This window comes from Chamaea fasciata, unplaced genomic scaffold (genome assembly GCF_029207755.1).
Source record: "Chamaea fasciata isolate MVZ Bird 193981 ecotype frontalis unplaced genomic scaffold, bChaFas1.0.hap1 SCAF_6, whole genome shotgun sequence".
NCBI lineage: Eukaryota > Metazoa > Chordata > Aves > Passeriformes > Sylviidae > Chamaea > Chamaea fasciata.
In genome coordinates this window covers 27,834,049-27,853,160 of record NW_027094091.1, presented here as the reverse complement: position 1 = coordinate 27,853,160, position 19,112 = coordinate 27,834,049, and the positions used below count along the sequence as shown (strand labels likewise).

Sequence of the window (19,112 nt, the reverse complement as noted above, 5' to 3'; positions counted from 1 at the left end):
CTTTGTCAAGAGGCCTGAACAATTACAGACTTAGTTAACTAATTACTTTCAGTAAAGTCAAGTGCTAGAAAATTCAGGCTTAGTTATTTCACTGACAATGGTTGGAACATAGAAGTCCTTTGGACTGTGGAAATACTACATACAAATATACACCAGTAAAGAAGGAATCCAACCCCAGAACCAGAGGCCTGGAAACTCAGTTTGAAACTGCTCCATAATCTATCGTGCTGTTGCTAAAAGGCTATTAATACTAGCATTTAGAATTGCAGTCATGTGTCTGACAATCCTGTGTTTGTACCAGCAGGTCAGTTGACTAATTGTGAATTGGAACTTCTCTGTGTACTGCACTATTTAGAAGAAAAAGGATGGCAGGGGTACAGTTAACCATTAAAGCATTTGGGCCTGGGAGGGAAAGCAGAGGACAATCAAGTCCTTATTATTAGATGCCTTCCTGCAAATCACTCCCTTATGCAGTTACAACAGAAGGAGAATTCACCTTTTAAACTGAGTAATTGTGCCTGTCGGGCAACCCTTTACAATTACTTTACCATCCAGCAAGAGCTCATTGATTGCATTAAGGATAACAGTACTCCACAGAAACAATCCTCTTAGGCAGGCTACTTCCAGAATCCTGTGTCTCTGTCAGGCAGCTGCCTGCTCTTTGAATAGCCAGAGAGATAAAGAAATAAAAAATATTAAAGGCCAAAGCTCTGCTGATTTCACAACACCCTTTAAAGCAGGATCAGTAATTAGGGTGGTTGTAGCCTGTTAAACACCCATGCCTCAGGTGGAATGCTCCTCTGAGCACGTTTTACAGCAAATGTGAGCCTGGTGCCTTGCTTCAGCTCCAAAAATACGCCTGCTTAAGCAGCCCTACAGAATTCCAAGTTAAAATGCAAGCCCCAGTGACTGTGTGTCTTCGGCAGCTGATAACAAACTACAATCAAAGCCTTTCTCTCTTAGATTACCAGCAAGAATCTAATCCAGGTCAGTGATAATCCTCTAGAATCTATTTAGCAATGATCTCAACAGACAGACTGCTCCATCACAAAAATCACTTTCTGACATGGCTACAGAGACTGAATGAGGATGGAGATTCCTCCTTTACCGTGGCAGCTAATTAGATTTGCAAGTAGAACGGGAGTGCTGAACTAAAGCACAAACATAGTGTTTCGTTGTCGGCATCATCATTAAACAGCATTCATTTGCTATTTAACGAAGTGGTAGAGGGGAGAATGATAACCCTTGATTTAATTACTGAGAGCTTCCCATCTTCTGTGTCTGGGACACATTTGTCAAGTATTCACCAATCTTATCACTCACCCCTCTCAGAATCCTCAAATGAAACTCTGACTTCAAATTCTTGATTTGCAACCATCACACAACCCTCTCAATGTGGATTTTACTTCACTATTGTACATATCTCCTCTCATATCTAGATTTTTTGAGTTCCCTTCCACAATGCTAAGTTGTCCCAACCTTTCCCATTTTTTCTGTGAAGTCCATTCTCTCCTCTTTCAAAAGCTTCCTGTGGGTTCTATACAAAAGATTCCTACACAAAATGAAGGCTTGGTTCAGGAAGCAGCCTAAGCAGTTTGTGTTTACAGGAACAAATCCTGATTTTTACATACAGAGAGTATTAACTTGACACTCGGTGGTCTCCTGGTTCCAGCATTATTATCATGATAGAAATGCCTTTGGGCCAGCATGTTTCCCTACATGTTCCTGGTAATTATTTCTTCCATTTTTTTTCCTCCTCTCCCTTTTGAGGATACTTATTGGAGAAATTTCTTTTTCTTCTTTTTTTTTCTTTTTTTTTTTTTTTCCTTTTTTCCCTGGAATTCAGACTGAAAATCACACACTATATGCAAGCAGTATATTTCATCTCGTCAGGACTAGTCTGACACTTACTAGTCTACCAACTGCATAAAATGAAAGACAATACACACAGAAAGCCAATTAGATTGGGATTACTTTGTCTGTTCAGCAGCTGGGGCATAGCATATGTCTGTCCTCCCCATGCTAGAGTTAGGAATTAACGTTTTACGTGCCTGACCTATCTAATAAACATATATTCTAACTTTACAAGAAGCATTCAGAATTAAGGTAAATATGGCTATGCTAAAAAGTGCATGAGCCAGGCTAGATACGAAGAGGTAATTGATTAGGCAGGTAATTTATGTAAAGTCAAACTCAAAGATATAGTGCATTTCCATCCTCTTCTGGGCTATTAAAGTAAATTAATGACCTAGAGCTGTGTAGGGGTTTCCAGAAACAACACTATAATGGCCAACTGGCCACAGTTTGCAGCCTCTAGAAGGGGGAGATGTTTATTCTTCAGGAAATTGCCAGCTCAAGCATCTCATTATGTATACTTTATATCTATATTCATAGCGCAGAAATGACAACTGAACATTAGAATAACACCAGTGAGTATAAAATATGATGTTGGCTTGGAAGAAAATGAACCAATCATAATCTTTGACAAGGTCCAGATATTTTCAAAATTTCACAATACTTTTTTCCATGCTTGTAGTTTGGCAGCTGCTCAAAAGTACCTGTTTTGTGCCCTTTTACAGTCCGGAATGTGTCAACCAAGCAACAAGCGCTCAAAAAAACTTTGCAAAATATGAAATGGTGTAGTGGTGTAGGGAGCAACTCGCAGAAGTTGCAAGAAGCCAGGCTTTGCTTCACTATCTCCAAGACTGGCCTATCACTGTGCTGTGGTCTCCATAGGAAAAACGCTTGATTTTCATCCAGGTTCAGACTGAGACTTTGATGGTGCTCAAGAATTCTAAAACTTCACAGCACTCTTCAGCACGATGTCTGGAGAGGGAGGGACTGGCATGCCCTGGCCACCCTGCACGGCTTGCTTCTGGCTGAAGGTCCAGCATCCCCCAAGCCTTGGCTGCTCAGGCCGTTCCACAACTCTCCAGTTTATAACACCGAGGAGCCATGATGCCTTTTCAGTCAACTCTCTTCTCTGTGTTTTCTGGAAAAAGTACTGAGAGCTTTGCTGACTGCTTTTTATGAACCTGACCACCGCAAGAGCTGACAGCCATTAAAAACCAAAGCAACAAAAGGCACAGAAGCCTTTACGTCGTCTTTGACCGCATTACCTTTGGTTTGTGTAATTCCCCTGGACTCCTCAGACGTGCAGTGGAGGGACAGGGGAGAGGGGTGCGTGCGTGTGTGTGCGTGTGTATGTGTGTGTGAGTGAGCGTGTGCCCGAGTGTGTGCACGGCTGCGTGCGCGGTGTGCCGCGCGTGTCACCGCCGTGTGCCCGCGCGTGTCACCGCCGTGTGCCCGCGCGTGTCACCGCCGTGTGCCCGCGCGTGTCGCTGCTCTCGCGTTCAGGGGCCGTGACCAGGCAGGGGCGGCGCGGGCCCCGTGCCGGTGCTTGGGGGGTCTCTCCGGTCTCGGGGGCGCGGATGGGAGCGGGCCGGGGCCGGGGTCGGGGGCGGGGCGGCCCTGGGGGCGGGGGCGGTGAAGGGGCCGGGCGGGCGCTGCGCTGCTCCGGGGCCGGTGCCGCTTGTGAGCCGCCGCCGCCGCCGCGCAGGCAGGCGGGCAGGCAGGGACGCAGCCAGCCGGTCCCGCAGGCAGTCCCGCGGAGCCGCCGCGGCCGGCGGAGACCATGATCCTCACACGTAAGCTCGGGGATCCCCTCTCGGCCCGTTTCGGGGTGTGGCGGCTGCGCGCCGGGGGGCGCAGGCTCCGCGCATCGCTGCCAGCGTTGCGGGAAAGCGCCGCGGGGGCAGCGCTTGGGGCAGAGGGGGACGGGATCCCGCTCCGGTTATCCCGCGGCACCCGCGAAGGGAGCGCTGGCAGCGGGGCGGCTGCCTCGTCCGGCGGTGCGGTGCGTCCCCAGCCGCGTGTCTTGTCCCCGCCGCCCGTCCGTGTGTGCGGTGAGAAGCGTCGTCGGGGCGGCAGCAGCCCCAGGTGAGACGGGAGCGCTGCCGGAGCCCGGCATTAGTTCTGTGTTTGGGGAGCGCCCGCGGCGGCTGTGCTCGGATGCTCGGAAGCGCTGCCGAAAGGGTTAACACCGCGGGAGCTGAGGCGCGGGGTGCCGTGGAGCACTGCCCGGGATGCGGCCGCTCCCTGAAGATCACCGTGGCGCATCTTTCTTTTTCGGTGGTTTGGGGGTTTTTTGGGTTTTTTTTCCGTTTCCTTCCCCCCCCCCCCCCCCCCCCAACTTTCGTCTCTCTGTTTTGGGTGTTGGGTTGTTTTTCGGGTTTTTTCTTTCCTTTTCTGGGAGTCCTTGCGAGACGGGAACCGTCGAGTTCCTTTTGAAGTTTTCCGTAATTAGCCCGATGGCCTCCAGGAGCCCGGTGGCTCCCCCCGTGCGGCGGTGGCCAGCCCTGATGTCACTCCCGGCGGCTTTGATCCCGGTGGAGGAGCAGCACCTCCTGCCAGACGGGCTCACCCCTGCCCCCCTCTTCCTTTTTCCCTTCTCGAGGAAAACAGAAAGCCGATGCCGTTTTCCAGTCGGTCAGTTTTACGTCCCGTGTCACCCTCCCTTTCTTTGCAAACCACAGCGAGGACTTAGTTCCACCGAAACTGTGAAGTTGTTGAGCGATGTGTTGCCATTAACCTAATGAGTTCTATTGCCAGTCAAGGCACTTACTGTTCGTGCAACAGGTTTCTTTCGGGCTTTTTTTGCCCCCTCATATTCTCTTTGGGAAAATTTGAAAAAATAACTACGTTTAAACAGTGTATTTAACTAAGTCAGAAGGTTCTGCCTGATGTGTCATAGTACTTAACACACCTGATTAGAAAGACTGAGGAATGCAATTTTATCTTAGCCATCAATTGAAGATGCTTTTATTGTTTGTTTTTTTTTTAACAGGAATAAGTGTGATCTGTTTGAATTGCCCTGCCCTGATCAAGAAATTCATAACAGCAGTTCAGTAACAACTCTCTGAGTCAGGTTGTGTTTTAAAGCTGTTTGTAGTGAATTTAAGGAAGATAATAGGCAGATTTCTTATGAGCCTCTGAGTATGAATCTGTCAACAGCTCAATGCCAGACTGATTCAGCGTCTGTCTGGCAAGCAGGCCATTGCTGGCTTCCAGCACATGGAGTTGGTATTAGGTGTGTCTGTTGATTCCACAGCTGTAGCCTGCTATCTTGTCTTCCCAGGTATTATTACTGCTGTCCTCTAGGGATCCTGGTCTGCATCTCCAGTAGAAGCAACAAAAACAAAAAGGCTGAGATGGCCAGGAAGTAGGATGGATTTCTCTCACATTAATGGGTTTGGGTTACTACTTCAGTTTGCTCATGGGGTCATAATTAGGACTGAGATTCTTTGATTACAGAATACAGTATATGCAAGAGAAGATGTAGGTTTTGTTTTGACAAGATTCCTTTCACCTACAAGTTCATAGAAATCAGAGCATTTGGAGCTACCTTTTAAGTGGCCTCTAGGACTTCTTGATCCCATCTTCTTTTAAAATAACTTGTGTAGTTAATTGATACTTTTTTTTTAAATTAAAAGAAAATGTTGATAAATTGTTTTAAACACTTTAAGGCTTAAACTTAAGGTGTTTTTTAATGACAATTTTTTTTATTTTATGACACTTCCTACGTGTCATAAAATGTCATTTCTAAGTGGTCGTTATCAGCAAGAACATATCTGGTAGTTTTATTTGGTTTTATTTCTCAGTAATCTAGTAGTCTGAAGAACCTAGATTCAGTCTAGGACTTTTAATTCTTGAGTCAGGGTCTTCCCAGCCATTTCGGCAGCTGCCCTTGCTGGGCCAGAGAGGAAGACTGATGCTACTCATGGAAACTCACAAGTGCCCTGTGTGTTTTACCTCTGGTAGAAAAAAAGGTACTGTAGTTGTACTCATGCACTAATCTCAAATGTTTATATTAAGATTCCTAGAAAAAGGAGATGAGGTGGCTTGGTTTTACTTTTCTGGTTCTTCTGTTTCATTACATTCTAGGCAGTGGTTTGTTTGAGGCATGTGAATTTACGAGTTCCGCAAATATTTGGAGATGCAGTTTGCACTATAAAGTTTGTGTTTTTGGTGGGTGTTTTTTTTTTTTTTCCTAGGCAGAATACCACAGTATGTTATGTTTGGGCTCCTTGAGAGATTCAGACTTCTCTTCCAGTTCTCCTCTGATGGGAGTTGTGCTACTGGCTTGAGCATAAACACAATGCACCCTCGGCTGGTTAAAAGGAGACAGAGGAAGAGAACTCAAGCGCTTAACAGGATGGTCCTGTACTGTAAACAAGCACTTTTCATGCTTAACTATCCTTCCTAGCGACAGGAAGAAGGAAATGAGGCTATGCAAAAGGACCCTAACACATTTCAGACAATGCCAGACCCACCCTAGCATTCATACAGTATAGCTGGAAGACTTGGGGAAATAAAAATAACTTCAGATGTTTCCCCTTCCTTCTTGTGCATGTTATAGGACTACAGCAGTCAAATCATATGCAGTTCACAGCAAATTTGCTGGTTTGATCTCCACGAAATAAAGAGATGATGCCCTGTATAATTTATATATATTCTTTGGGTATCATTGTTCTGCTTATAGTTTGAATCTCAGTGTTTCAAGGTAAATTAATTACAAAATTCTGTAATCTCTACAGTAGTGTAGTGAGTGTAGATGTACAGTAATATTGGTAATTTCAGCTATTCCAGGCATATTTCTTGCTTGTACCTAAGCAATCAGTAATTCTGCATGGTGCAGGGCATCAGGATTGCCTTGCATGTTTTTTTAATTTCCAAAGTTTTTTGCCAAGTTTTTTTCCTGGGTTTCTTTGGTGGGTTTTTTTTTTTTGTCGGTTTTGTTTTGTTTTTTAATTTTCTCATCTACTTTCCCTCCTTCTGCTGTTCAAGGGAAAAAACAAATTCCGTCTTCAGTGATGAGCAATTCTCATGAAAGGGGCACAGGACTGGGCTGTGATTGGAACTTTCTGGTTCTCTTTACTGGACACTTGTTCTGCCATTCTTGCTGACAGTGCTACCCTATCCCACCCAGCATCTTTGAAGTCAGTAGATCTGCTAGATCTACCATTGGCAAAACTGGCAGAACCAAAAGAGAGTTGAGAATGACTTGGCCAGATAGCTATAATTCACTGAGTTTCATTATCTGAAAGTTACAGGTAATACTATAGACCATTCTGAACTACTTTGGTGCCTTTAGACGAGCATGACAAGCATTTTTATTTCTTAGGATGAATATTCTTTCAAATACTGTCTAGTATTTGTTTCCCTTGGGAAGGACTGTGGTACGTGAGACAAGATCAGGAAATAATTTTATCTTGTCTCTCTCCTAATAAAGACACAATAGGATGGCTCACTTGTTTCTTGTGGGGCATTTCTTTAAAGTCTAAAAGAGTGCAGAGTTCTGTAGATTTCGGTTTAAATATATTTACTTTACAGTTGTCTAAATCTTTCTATTCAAAAACGGTAGTCTGTACTAAGAATGATTCCTGAGATGTATGAAAGACATTTGCTGAAGCCAGTGGTGGATACAGTTTGACCTTCCCAGACCTGTCCTTGTAATTTACTGAAATTTCAGGATTAACGAAAATGCATGCCCCACCCTCCACTAGCAGTTTTATGTTTTGGGGATATTCCCTCTGTGACCCTGTGGACGCATAGAATTGGATGCTCTGCTGACCACCCTTCCCTCTGTTCTCCATGAATTCTAAGAACAGATTTCTTGTGCGCATAAGATACGAGATACTTTTCAGGGTAAAGCTTCATGATCTGTTTTAACTTTCCTTCTTCTTCCGTCCATACAAAATGTGACCATTAGATCTTGTACTGAGAGAAGCATTTTCAAGGGTGCAGTATCACAGACAATACTGTAACTGTCTCTAATATGTGAAAACAGGACGTTCATAGCAAATAATCAATATTTGCTTTGGAAAAATCCATGTTTATATCTTGAATTCTGCGTCAGGGAAGAAGGTGTTTGTCTGTGATGCAATTAGCTTTATGCTGGGCTGTTCACTGCCACTGTTATTTTGTATCTAGTGTTGTATCATTCACACAGGATGTAGTTTGGGACTGGATCATCATTAAGGTTGGGTTACGTAAATGGTTATGATGTAAAGGAAGACATTCTTCCATACAGTTCTTCCTACATGTGTGGATCGTTTTCAGGTTGAGGCTTAACAAGCTCAAAGAAGTCACTGTCTAGAAAATCTATTTCCTTTTGTATGAACCATTGAGCCAGCTCAGATCAATTCTTACAGCATTGTTATTTCCTAGATCTGAACAGGTAGCCCACATTTTTTGCCTTTATTAGGTGAAGTATCCATCATGCTGGACCTTCTCACTTTTGCCTCCCTCTGGAGCTGAATGAGCCTTTGAGCTGAGCTCTGCACACCATGAACTTGCAGACAGGGGGCAATTGGAGGATATTAATGCTGGCCTTGGGAGTAGCAATGGTTAATGTTTGCCCTGCAGTATGTTCTCTAAGGTCATGCTAACCAAGTAATTTCTGAGAGAAGAGAAGGTTAAAGTCATCTTCTGTTTCCCACTCTTTGGAGGAGGATTTGTTTCTCACTCTGGAATCTGTCAACATGACCTCCATCAGAGGATTTGACTAACTGCTTTCTCTGCCCCAAATAATCCTCCTCCAAGACCACCCTGTGTTAAGCAGGCCAGATAAATAACCCACGTGCCCAATTATTTCTTGAGGGTTTTTTAAGTCACTTGACATCTTGTTCCTCTTCATCTGTGAACCTTCTTAAAAACAAGATGAGAGAAGACCATCTCTAACTTATAAAAAGAGTTGTTATTTGATAGGAATACTGTCACATCAAGCTGTAGTTTTCCTATTAAACAAAGTTAGTTTTTATCTTCAGATCACATTGGTTTTTAAATTTCTTTCCTAATTCTCCTGTATGTGCTCAAAATGAAAAAGAAAAAGGGAAAAAGGAAAAAATAAATACCCAAAGCATCAATAAAACAAACAAAAAAAACCCCCCTATTTAGAAATAAATTATTAACTTGCAATGTAAAACAGGAGTTGTGATGATTCTTTTGTGTTCTAGAAGATGCTTTCGCAAAGTCTTCTAGAAGTTACGAAGTAAAGCAGCTAACTTTTGGCCAGCTGGAAGCATATTTAATGGTGTGAAAATAGCAGTAATTGCAATCTGTTCCAGAGTGTATAGGGAAAGGGTTTGACAGACACATGGGAAATATCCTTTCTTTCAGTAGCCCTTTATTAGATCCTGACATTATGTTGATTTGGTGCTTTTCAGAGCTAATCAGCTGTGCCTGATCCTCGTGACAGAGGGAAGGACCTCTTCTTGCCAGCCAGGGCAAGCTCTAGAAGTGGTGATTGTGCCCTCTCTGACCTCCTGCCACTGAGCACTGTCCTTCCTTGTGCTCTGATGAAAACCTGGGTTTCTCCCCATGCTAAAAATAGTGAAACTGACCCCATTCATTCCTGCAAAAGTTTTGTTGGGTTTTAGAGGCCCACAGATCCGCACTGGGAAAGTCCTAGTTAAGTCCTCTGATATTTATGGATGCTCCTGTTGATTTAAACAAGTGCTGGCTCAATCTCTAAACGTTTGAAATATTTTCAACAAATGTTGTTTCTCTTTTTATGTTTTGAGTTGAAAAAGTTCTGAAGTGATTTTGATAGGCTGACTGTGAAAAAGAGGTCCAAGTTTAATAATTACATTTTGAGCCACAAAGGCACCATTGTGCTCGCTGTGCTAGCAAGAGTATTAGTGAGCAATTAAAAGCACTATATTCTGTAATTTGGTATAGTTGGGAAGAAGGGAAAATACATGCAGCCAACATAATACACCTCTGTAGACATTTTGGAAACCAGTCACATTATTTTTTAATTTTTTTTTAATGTAGCTTTCATCAATAAGGAAATAAACAAACTTAAATCCTATCAGTGGAAGTAAACCATTTGCTTTTTTCAGAAGTTTTGCTGACCAAAAAAAAAAGGGTGTTCAAGCTTCCTGCTTTTTTTTTTTTTCAGAGAAAACATCAATATATGATCTTAAACATCTGTTTCCTTACTTCTTCATCTGTTCCCACACAAATTCCAAACATACTCTGTTTCTTCTCCCAGTGTCCTGTGGTTTATACATAACATCAACTGCATAATTACTGTCTTGCTTCAAGGGTCTGTAGCTTGAAAAAGCCAGTCAGTCCCTTGTTTAACCCAAAGCCAGCAGGAGACAACACAAAGAGTATTTTTTTAGTCCTCATCATATAGTTGTGGAATATCTGAGTAACGTTCATCACAGTTTCTAGGGGTTTTATGACTACAAAGCAGTGTATGTGTTTGGTGTCATATATGGTTTCCCTCAAGAATTTGTGAGTTCCCCTCTCCCCATCCCTCTGAAAGTTTTTAATAAGAGGTATTTTCTTAAAATTGCACATGCGTCCATTCTGGCTTAAATTGATTGCTGAGGCAGGCACTAGTAAGTGGAGGTCACAGCATGTATCATTTGACTGTAGAAGGTAAATGGAAGCACAGTGAAGTACAGGAGCACATCAAAAAAGGCAGCTGCAATTGCAAAATGTAACTTGCACTTTGAAGGTGAAAGGAGAAAAGTTACTCTCTTGGGAAGGTTGTTAGCTTTCACTTTAAAACCTGCATGCTCAGAATCAGTTCAAAAGCTGTGCTCTGCATTCTCTTGATCCTAGTGTTCTTCTAGAAATGCATCCTTCATGGACTGAATTTGTTAGACTGTTATTCTAGAAGAGTTGCGTAAGATTAGATTGTTCTCTTAGAAGTAGAAGAAATTCCAAATGTGTTAGAAATTTGGCAAGAGCTTTTAATGGGATTTGCAGAATGCTGTAGTTTTCAGTGGTAGAACATTTATTGACAAACCTCCCAAATTTGTGTTTGAGAGCATTATCCTTATAAAATGCTGTTCTTCACTATTTTTGCTATCTGTAGTCCTTGCTATGTGCTGCTTTCTTGAAAGGTGTGGAGCAGTACGTTAATGATACTGCCTAAGAAATATTTAACAATACAGGTTTGAGAAAAAACAGACTTAGGAGAAGGAATTTAATTATTTCCAAGCATATCTTCAAAGTGAAAACCATCTGAGGCCATGGACCCATAACAGACTTACTCTTAGGAAGTCAGTCATACTGTCCCAACTTTAAAGCGCTGCAGGCGTATGACATTACACAGAACTGATTTATCATTTTCAATGCCTAGACAGCTCATTTGTAGACAGCTGCCACAGTGCAGTTATTTCCCCGGTTTGTCTCAGATTTCACATCTGTGTTCATGTATCTATGGACTGAGTGGTTGGATAGTATGATCAGGTCTAATGTTGGGACCACAATTCACATGTCAGGGATGCAATTCAAGCACTAGGAAAAATGATTACATGTACTTGGGCTGTGGAATTCTATCCAAACAAGAATATTTCTCACATATACAACAGCTGGTCTTAAAAAATATGATCCTGAATGATCTCAAGTTTCTTAATAGCTCAGGACAGCGTTTCTGAGTTGAACAAAAATTTTGCAAAGTTTTACAGAGACGTGACATGTAGGGAGAGATAATTTTTTACACAGAGAAAGAGCATGCCAGCCATTTGCAGCCATTAAACTGGACCCTCAGTCCTGGGTGGGGAGGAATCCTTTGTGGTCTGTGTGCTATGTGTGCTCCTCTGTGTCTTTGTAAACATGCAGATGGCTTATGGAGTTTTAGACATTAAAATAAGGTGATAGTGTGTTCATCTCCAGCTTTCATGAAAATCTGGAATCATTCTCTACACTGTATGGGACACCCTCTCCTGCAAGCTAGTTCAGGAAGATGATTTTGAATTCAATTTTACACAAGTTTGTTTTTTCTCTTCTAAGAGAAGAGTCAAATAGTGAATTTCAACTAGAATAACTTACTTAAAAATTAAGACCAAGATGCAATTAAGAAGCTCAAAAAGATGAGTTGTTATGTGTGACATTGAAGTGAACCTTCAAAAGTGAAGCCCATCTTTTTTCTGAAATTTGATTTTGACACTGCTGATTTTACCAGTCTCGCTACAGATTTTTACAACTGCTCTCTTAACAGAGCCAAAAGGTGACATGAGTAGAACTGATGTGTAGAGGTGATAATATGACTGTAAAGGTGTCTTCTTCTGCAAGACGAAAACATCTGCTTAGAAAAACTGCTCGTAAGGTGTTTAGCACTTAGGTGAAAATTGAGTCAATGCATGACTGTACAAAGATACATCTGCTTTGCACCTTGTCCTGAAGACCCTGAAAGAGCTAGTGTTTAAATTGCATGTTACTTCATGGAAGCAAAAAAGAAGAATGAAAGTAAATGTTGTTGCTGTCTTAACTGGACTGCTGTGATGATTTTTTTCTGAAAACATTATTGCACCATCACTGTGTGTTTTTTCTTTTCTATGGGAGAGACGGTATCATGAAGCAAAAAAAACTGTAGGCATCTTACAGTTCTCCCTTCTACAACTGCAGTTTCAAACAAGGTGTTAATTGAGATATTTTTGCTCTGAAGGTCTAAATTTGCAAACTTACAAGGCCAGGAATCAAGATTAACCAGAGTTTAACGAAAAAGGAAGTTAGACTTTCCCGTTTTCTTTTACTACTCTGGGGAAGAATTGAGTTCTCCTAATCCCTCTGGAAGTGGGTAAATAAGTACTAATGGTTCCCAACCATACACAAAAGGAACTCCTACCCTTGATTTGAGCATGGAGGACTGCTTTGTAAAACAGACTAACAAATGAAGCTGTTTCCAATAAAAATTTCCTGTTTCCTCTTTAACACATTTGCCTGTTGTTTGCTTACACAACACCAAGAATAAAGACTTCATTGTACTTCTTTTGGGGGTTTTGGGGAATTTGGGTGGGGTTTTTTATTTTGTTTTGTTTTACTTTCTAAGAGGTTTTTCATTTTTTTTTTGGGGGGGAGGGGGAGGTTTGTGTCAGGACATTTAAAAATAATAGCGCAATTTCTTTCTTGCCAGCGGTTTTTCATACAAGAGCCTGCTGCTGCTGGAGGAGGGCACAGGATGCACATCTGAAAAGCTGCACATACTTTTTTTGCTTGGAATTATACTGAATGGTACTTTATTGTAAAGGTTTTAACTGGCAAGGATGTTTGATTCAGAAAGGAAGTGGCACTGCAGGGATGGAGTGGGAAGGAGGGAGTGAGACCAGTCCTTTACCTGCAGTAACTTATCAGTTCAGCTGCCAGGACTTCATCAGAAATTGCTTTGCAAATTGTGGCTGAAGTAGGACTTTCCTAAAATAGGTTGGAAAGCACTGTAGAGTTCTCTGCAAGTTTCCTCTCCTCCCTGTGGCTATCAGCTGGCCCCAGCCAAACAAATGCTATGCTTGACAGTGAGTTCCTAGCTCCGATAATTATCTGTAACCTACGTCCCCTGGGATACTGAACAAAGCCTATTGAATGCTCTGTCCCTTCTAAATGTTTTTAGAAGTAGTTGGAAAATTCGATTCTGGACGACCTGTTCTTCTTATTATTTTTTTTGTCTCTCATATTACCTTGTTTGCCATTGATCAGGATGACAAGGACTTGCACATAAATATTCTCATGTCCACTTGGATATGAAACTGGCAGCTAGCAAACCAAGAGTCCCAGGGCTAATGCTGCTGAGCTGGAATTTGAAAATTGTGGGAATGAGCTTCTTTCTCTAGGGTAGTTTAAATGATTTGGCCAGAAACTCAGGTTTAGCCAGTGTGTTTTATTCTCAGACACAGATTCTAGTTAAGCTGCAGTAATGAACTTTTTACCTAGACAAGCTCTCAGCTGTTTAAATTTGTATCTCTTAGTGTGAGGAAGCTTGTTCAGTGTATTCGGCTTTCTGTGCTTATTCAGTGTACCTTGGGCTGGATTCTCCCTCTGACTATATTTTGCTCTGCCTGAATTTCGCATACATACACAGTTTTGTTTATACTCTGGCTCATCAGTAGCCAACAAGGTTGAGATAGGGAAGCTGGGTTGAAAAATTACCTTTCCTTTTGCCTGGTCACACCACACAGGAGAACAGTCAAGGAGGAATCCTGAGTTTGGCCAACTGGAGTTGAACAAAAGGAGCTACTCTTTTAGGTCCCACCTCCACTCTGTCTCCAGTACCATCATGTCCCTCTCTTACCTGTGCTTTGTGTGGGTGGAGATGACAGGGAGAGAGCCCTGGCCTCAGGGCACTCCCTGGCCCCCTGTTCAAGACAGTACTCCAAACCCTTCACCCTTTCAAGGGCTTGCAACAGAACTTGGCAACCCTTTGCCCTCCCAGGGCCTGCAACAGGACTTACAACTTGCCCTATGAAAATGGGGCAAATATAGCTCTTAAGCGCTTAGCACTGTCTTGTACCCAACCCCAGGCATTTACATCACCTAATTGATGGACAGGTGCACTTGTGTTTTATTGTTCCCCGCAATCCTTGTGGACAGATAGGAAAAACTCAGGTGTTTCATTGCCTTAACTTCTTGGGGATTCACAAAGGTATTTTGAAAGCAAATATGCTCTGAAAATCCCAAAGGCATGTGACCAGTGGGTGCCCATAAAATGTAACTTCGACATAACTGGCATATACATTTGCAGAAGAGGCAGAGCAAGCCTCTATAGAGAATGGTAATAAAAGTTCAGTGAATGCATATTCATCATTTTCTAGCTCTAGAAATAATTTACAGGTCATACACCTGGGGTGCTCAGTAAAGGACCTGTGAACAAATATTTAAACACATTGAAGAGTGCCTGTGTTAGTAAGGAATCTGGCACTTCTTTCAATTGCACTGCAAGCATCTCCTTGCATTTTTTGGCAAATGCTTGTTGTTGAGGATAATTTTTTTTCCTGGTTTTAAATCAAGTAAAATTCTCATTAAATCCAGACAATTCTGCAGAATGTGACCTATAAGATACTGCATTTTATTTTAAGTACCCTTAAAAATAAGTTGCAGATTTTTGCTTTGCTATTTTAATCACTTCTGAAGTATTAACCTATCATCTTGTTTATTCTTGCTTTATCCTAGCTGTACAAGTTTCAAATCTATTTTAGATTTTTTTTCTTCTTTATTAAATTTCCCACATATTTCCTTAGCATACCGAAATTGAAATACTACTTAAGCAAAACTTTATAATAGTTTGCAATTGGAATTGAAGAATGCCTTTTCTTAATCAGTAGCTAAGTCAGTATGTCTGTACGTGCTTGTTCTCATGTGGTCCCATAACCCAAAGGTGAAGCAAACACAAGTTGCACAAATGCCTGCTTGTCCTGACTTCAACAGGAGTGGATTTTTAAATGTTTATTTATCTGGAATATTGTGTTTTGGCTCACCTTAACCCCTTGGTTTGGATATGTGTCTTAGCAGAGTAGTCTGGCAAAGCACAAATATTTTAAACATTATTGTAGCAATTTGGAAAAGGGGGGGGGGGGGGGGGAAGACATTAAAATGTGCTAGCCATTTCATCCAATTTCATCCAATTTTGTGTACCTGTATCTCACTGGGAATATTTCACAGTGTGACAAAATCTTGTGATATTTTACTTACATTGTATTTGGCTTCTCAATGCCCTATATGTAGTAACCTGTATTTGGAGCAATTTTGTGCAGGCCCTTTTGTGCATGGTTTCTGCAGCAGGTAGCTACAGTATCCTCTCCAAGTAGGTGGCAAAATTGGGTACTGAGTTGTGCATAATGAAGCTTTTGTTTCCTGATCTGTCAGGAACAGTGAATATAACCAAAGCCAGACAAACTTTAATAGTTTCTGATTTCTCATTGTTTGTTTGATCAGTTCTAAGCAGGGAGCTAAATTCCCAGTAACTTTATTGAATTTTTGGAAGAACATAATTAGCTCAATCCATATCTTCAACACTTGGAGCATACCCTAAGTATATTTTATATTTTCTAGTTGGAGCTAATAGGATAACATGTTCTTTATGTCTACTTGTATTAAGTAACAAATGCATTTATATGTGGTTTATTCACAGACTAGTATTCCTTTCTTTCAATGTAACATATATATGTGTAAATAATTTCAGTCTGTGACATGCTGTTTAGGGCAGAGTGAGGGAAACCTTCCTGTAATACATCAAGTAACTCATAAATACCTTACAGACTTCCTTGTAAACTAGGTTCTTGTTGGGTAGAAATATGTGCTTGAGTGAGCTGCAGTACATTGTGTGAGTTGTTCCTGGGCTTAAGTTTGTCAGTACTATCTACAAGGTGTTAAAGTGCACAGTAATGCAAGCTCTGCAAGGAATTTCTGTCAAGACAAGGTGGTTGTGCCAAGAGGACCATAAGATTTGCTGAGCAAACGCTGCTCATGTTGACTGCAGATTGTTTTTTCTAGTGCTAGCAAATGCTGTAGAGGATAATTCGTAACTGATGCAGTTTTCCTTCGTGCCAGTTTCTCTTACTATTAAAATGATGAGCTGTTGATAAATAGCAGCTGAGCATTAGTGGCTTTCCAGAGTCTAAGATATGTTTGATATTGAGAAGAAAAGCAAGCTGGGATAAGCAAATGTATGTCTCAGTTCGAAGTTTCTGGAAACCTTTCAGCTTTTTTTGCAGTGGGGGTAGTAGAAGTGGTGGAGAGGAAGTTTTTTCTCTTTAGATCACTAATCAGAGGGTGATTTGTTTCTGTCCTCTTTCAGAAATCGAGGCCAAGGAAGCTTGTGACTGGCTGCGGGCTGCTGGGTTCCCGCAGTATGCGCAGCTTTATGAAGGTAGGCACCTGAACTCAGTCCTCCCCCAGCTACCTTTGGACAATAAGATGTAATGTTCACCAATAAATGAGATTCAGGGGCATCACTGAAGTTGCACTACGTAAGGTAACTTTCAGGGACTGGCTGCTCTCTGCTCTGCACCACACACATAAATGTACCAAACCCAATGAGACCCTGAAGCATGCAGGAGTTTTGAATTTGTTTCAGGTTTCTGTTTTAGTCTGAATCTTCCAAACATCATCATAGAACAAATGTAAAGGTTAGTACTGTGGTACGTTCCCTCTGATTAAAACAGAAAGGAACATAGTCAGCCACTGTTAGAAGCCCAGTCTTGGAGAAATACAAAAGCTGAGTACAGCTCCACTGGCCAACTCTCCTAATGGACCAGTAGTAGGAAATTCTGCATATGCATGGATACCTCTGTTTTCCTCATGATTCTCAGGTCCTGTGTCTTTTTTCAGGATGGTTTGGTTTGGAGTGAAACACAGGCTTACTGTGAAGGAAAAAAGAGCGTACAGTCTGTTGTCCTCCTCAGAGGAGTGGCTGTCTCCTGCAGTCCCTGGTCCTTCTCTGGGATGAATTCATTTTGTGTGTCTGCTTTTACAAGGTTTTGCTCAATTAGAACTGTTGTCTTCATTGCCTCTCCAACCTACTAGAAACCTGCAGGTTTGACATACAGTTCTTACACTCTGATGCAGAGTGACATATAGAAGTTTGTTTTAAAGTGGGACATCCTTTTTTATATATCTATATTGTTGTTCAGAATTTGCCCTCACACCACTTGAAATTATTTTCGTTGTAGTAAAATTATTATGCACTCATAACTGCCTCTTCATTTTTACAAAGCAAACTCCAGCTGCTGCTTGTAAGAGCAAGCATAAAAAGTTCATTATTTACAGTGAATAACTGCTGAAAATTACAGAAAATGCTGAGCTGACCTCCTTGAAAAATGATCTTGTTTAGCTTTGATTTGCAGCTGCATTGGCAATATGAGATGATAATAGCACTTTCGAAAGCTGCACTTGGCAAAACTTTTCTTTGCCTGTTCAGAAATTAAATTTCCTTTTATTTTTTCTTTTTTTATTCCTTCTTTTTTTTTTTTTCTGTGCTAATGGAGATGCCAAGATTTTCCTGGAATATGGAGCTGGAACTGTACTTCCAGTCTTTTTTACAACTGAGACAAAAATCTCAGCTGAATACATGGGTCTGTGGGTTTCTTATGCTGAGACGTAAATCCCTTAATAAATTGCTTGCATTCGGAGGACATGTCCTACCTGTGCTACCATTTCCCTGCCTAGATATTCTAAACTTACAAGAAGTTTCTATTGTAACAGCATGTCCTGTCTTAACATCAAAAGGACCACATGTGAGAGAGAAGCAGTGAGAGCAAGGCCAGCCACACCTATTGAAAGGACAACTGTCCTTACTGAAAAACAATATACCATTGTCCTTTGCAGGCCCCCCCTGGCAGCAGCAACAACAAAGCCAGCAGTTGCATAGGTTAAGCATTAAAAAAATGGTCTTTTGCAGACTATCAGGTTCTTTCAAGTCACCTCTCTCACTTAAGTTCTCACACGTTTTCTTGTGTACATTTTAAGATACAACTTTCCCAGTGGAAAATCTTGCATCAGCACTGCTGAAGAATACATGTTGAATGTGCTCACCTGCTTTACTTGCACTTTCTGCTTAAAGTGGTGAAGGGGAGACCTGTGAATCAATTGGGTGTAGTACAAGAGTTCTGAAAAGTTGCCTAGATGGAGCGTTCCCACGTAGCGCACATTTAATATGGGAGATTTGTCAGTGAACCTTTGCCAATTGCTTTGCTAAAATCGCAGTTTTCTGTAGAAAATACAGAATTCTAAGCATTTTCTAGAATATGTCATAATTTGTGTTCCTGAGGCAGTTGTAGAAGCTGTGGATAACCTGTCCCTGGAAGTGTTCCAGGCCAGGTTGGATAGGTCTTAGAGAAACCTGGTCTAGTGGAAGGTGTCCATCTCCATAGCAGAGGGCTTGGAACTATATTAACTTGAAGTTCCTTCAACCCAAACCATTCTATGATAATATGAAAATGAGGACATAGAATTAATTTCTGTTGTTATAGGAAATTAATTAATTTCTTGGAATTCATAGAGTTAATTTTCTGTTAGTATAGAAAATACCTTTCTAGAAATTAAAATCAGTTCTTTTTCTTCATTTCAGCTCATTCTTCCCAGTCTCTAGAAATTTAAAAATTCAAAGACAATTATTTGGATGAGGAAAATTGTGTGCAACTGCAGCAGTCTGTTCATAGATTAACCTTGTATTTCTGTGTGCCCTGAAGAACCAGCAGCTTTGGGTGGGAGTTTCAGCTGTGCAAGGAATGCCAGATCAAGACCTGTATGACAGTCAGGAATCTGTGGAGTACAGTAAATAATATATATGTGTTTGCTGCTTCAGAGCTGTAGTAAATTTT

General features: G+C 41.5%; 1 protein-coding gene across 6 annotated transcripts in view; it reads left to right on the top strand.

Annotated features, from left to right (window-relative positions):
• DLC1 (DLC1 Rho GTPase activating protein) overlaps positions 1 to 19,112 on the top strand; it is a 257,450-nt gene that overhangs the window by 215,625 nt on the left and 22,713 nt on the right. For 5 of the 6 annotated variants that reach the window (XM_066185796.1, XM_066185795.1, XM_066185794.1 and 2 more), the window contains one exon: positions 16,589 to 16,660. In XM_066185796.1, coding sequence (XP_066041893.1) covers positions 16,589 to 16,660 — 72 coding nt within the window. Of the gene's footprint in view, positions 1 to 3,534; positions 3,648 to 16,588; positions 16,661 to 19,112 lie in introns of those variants that run through there. The other variant, XM_066185799.1, reaches the window with a different exon arrangement.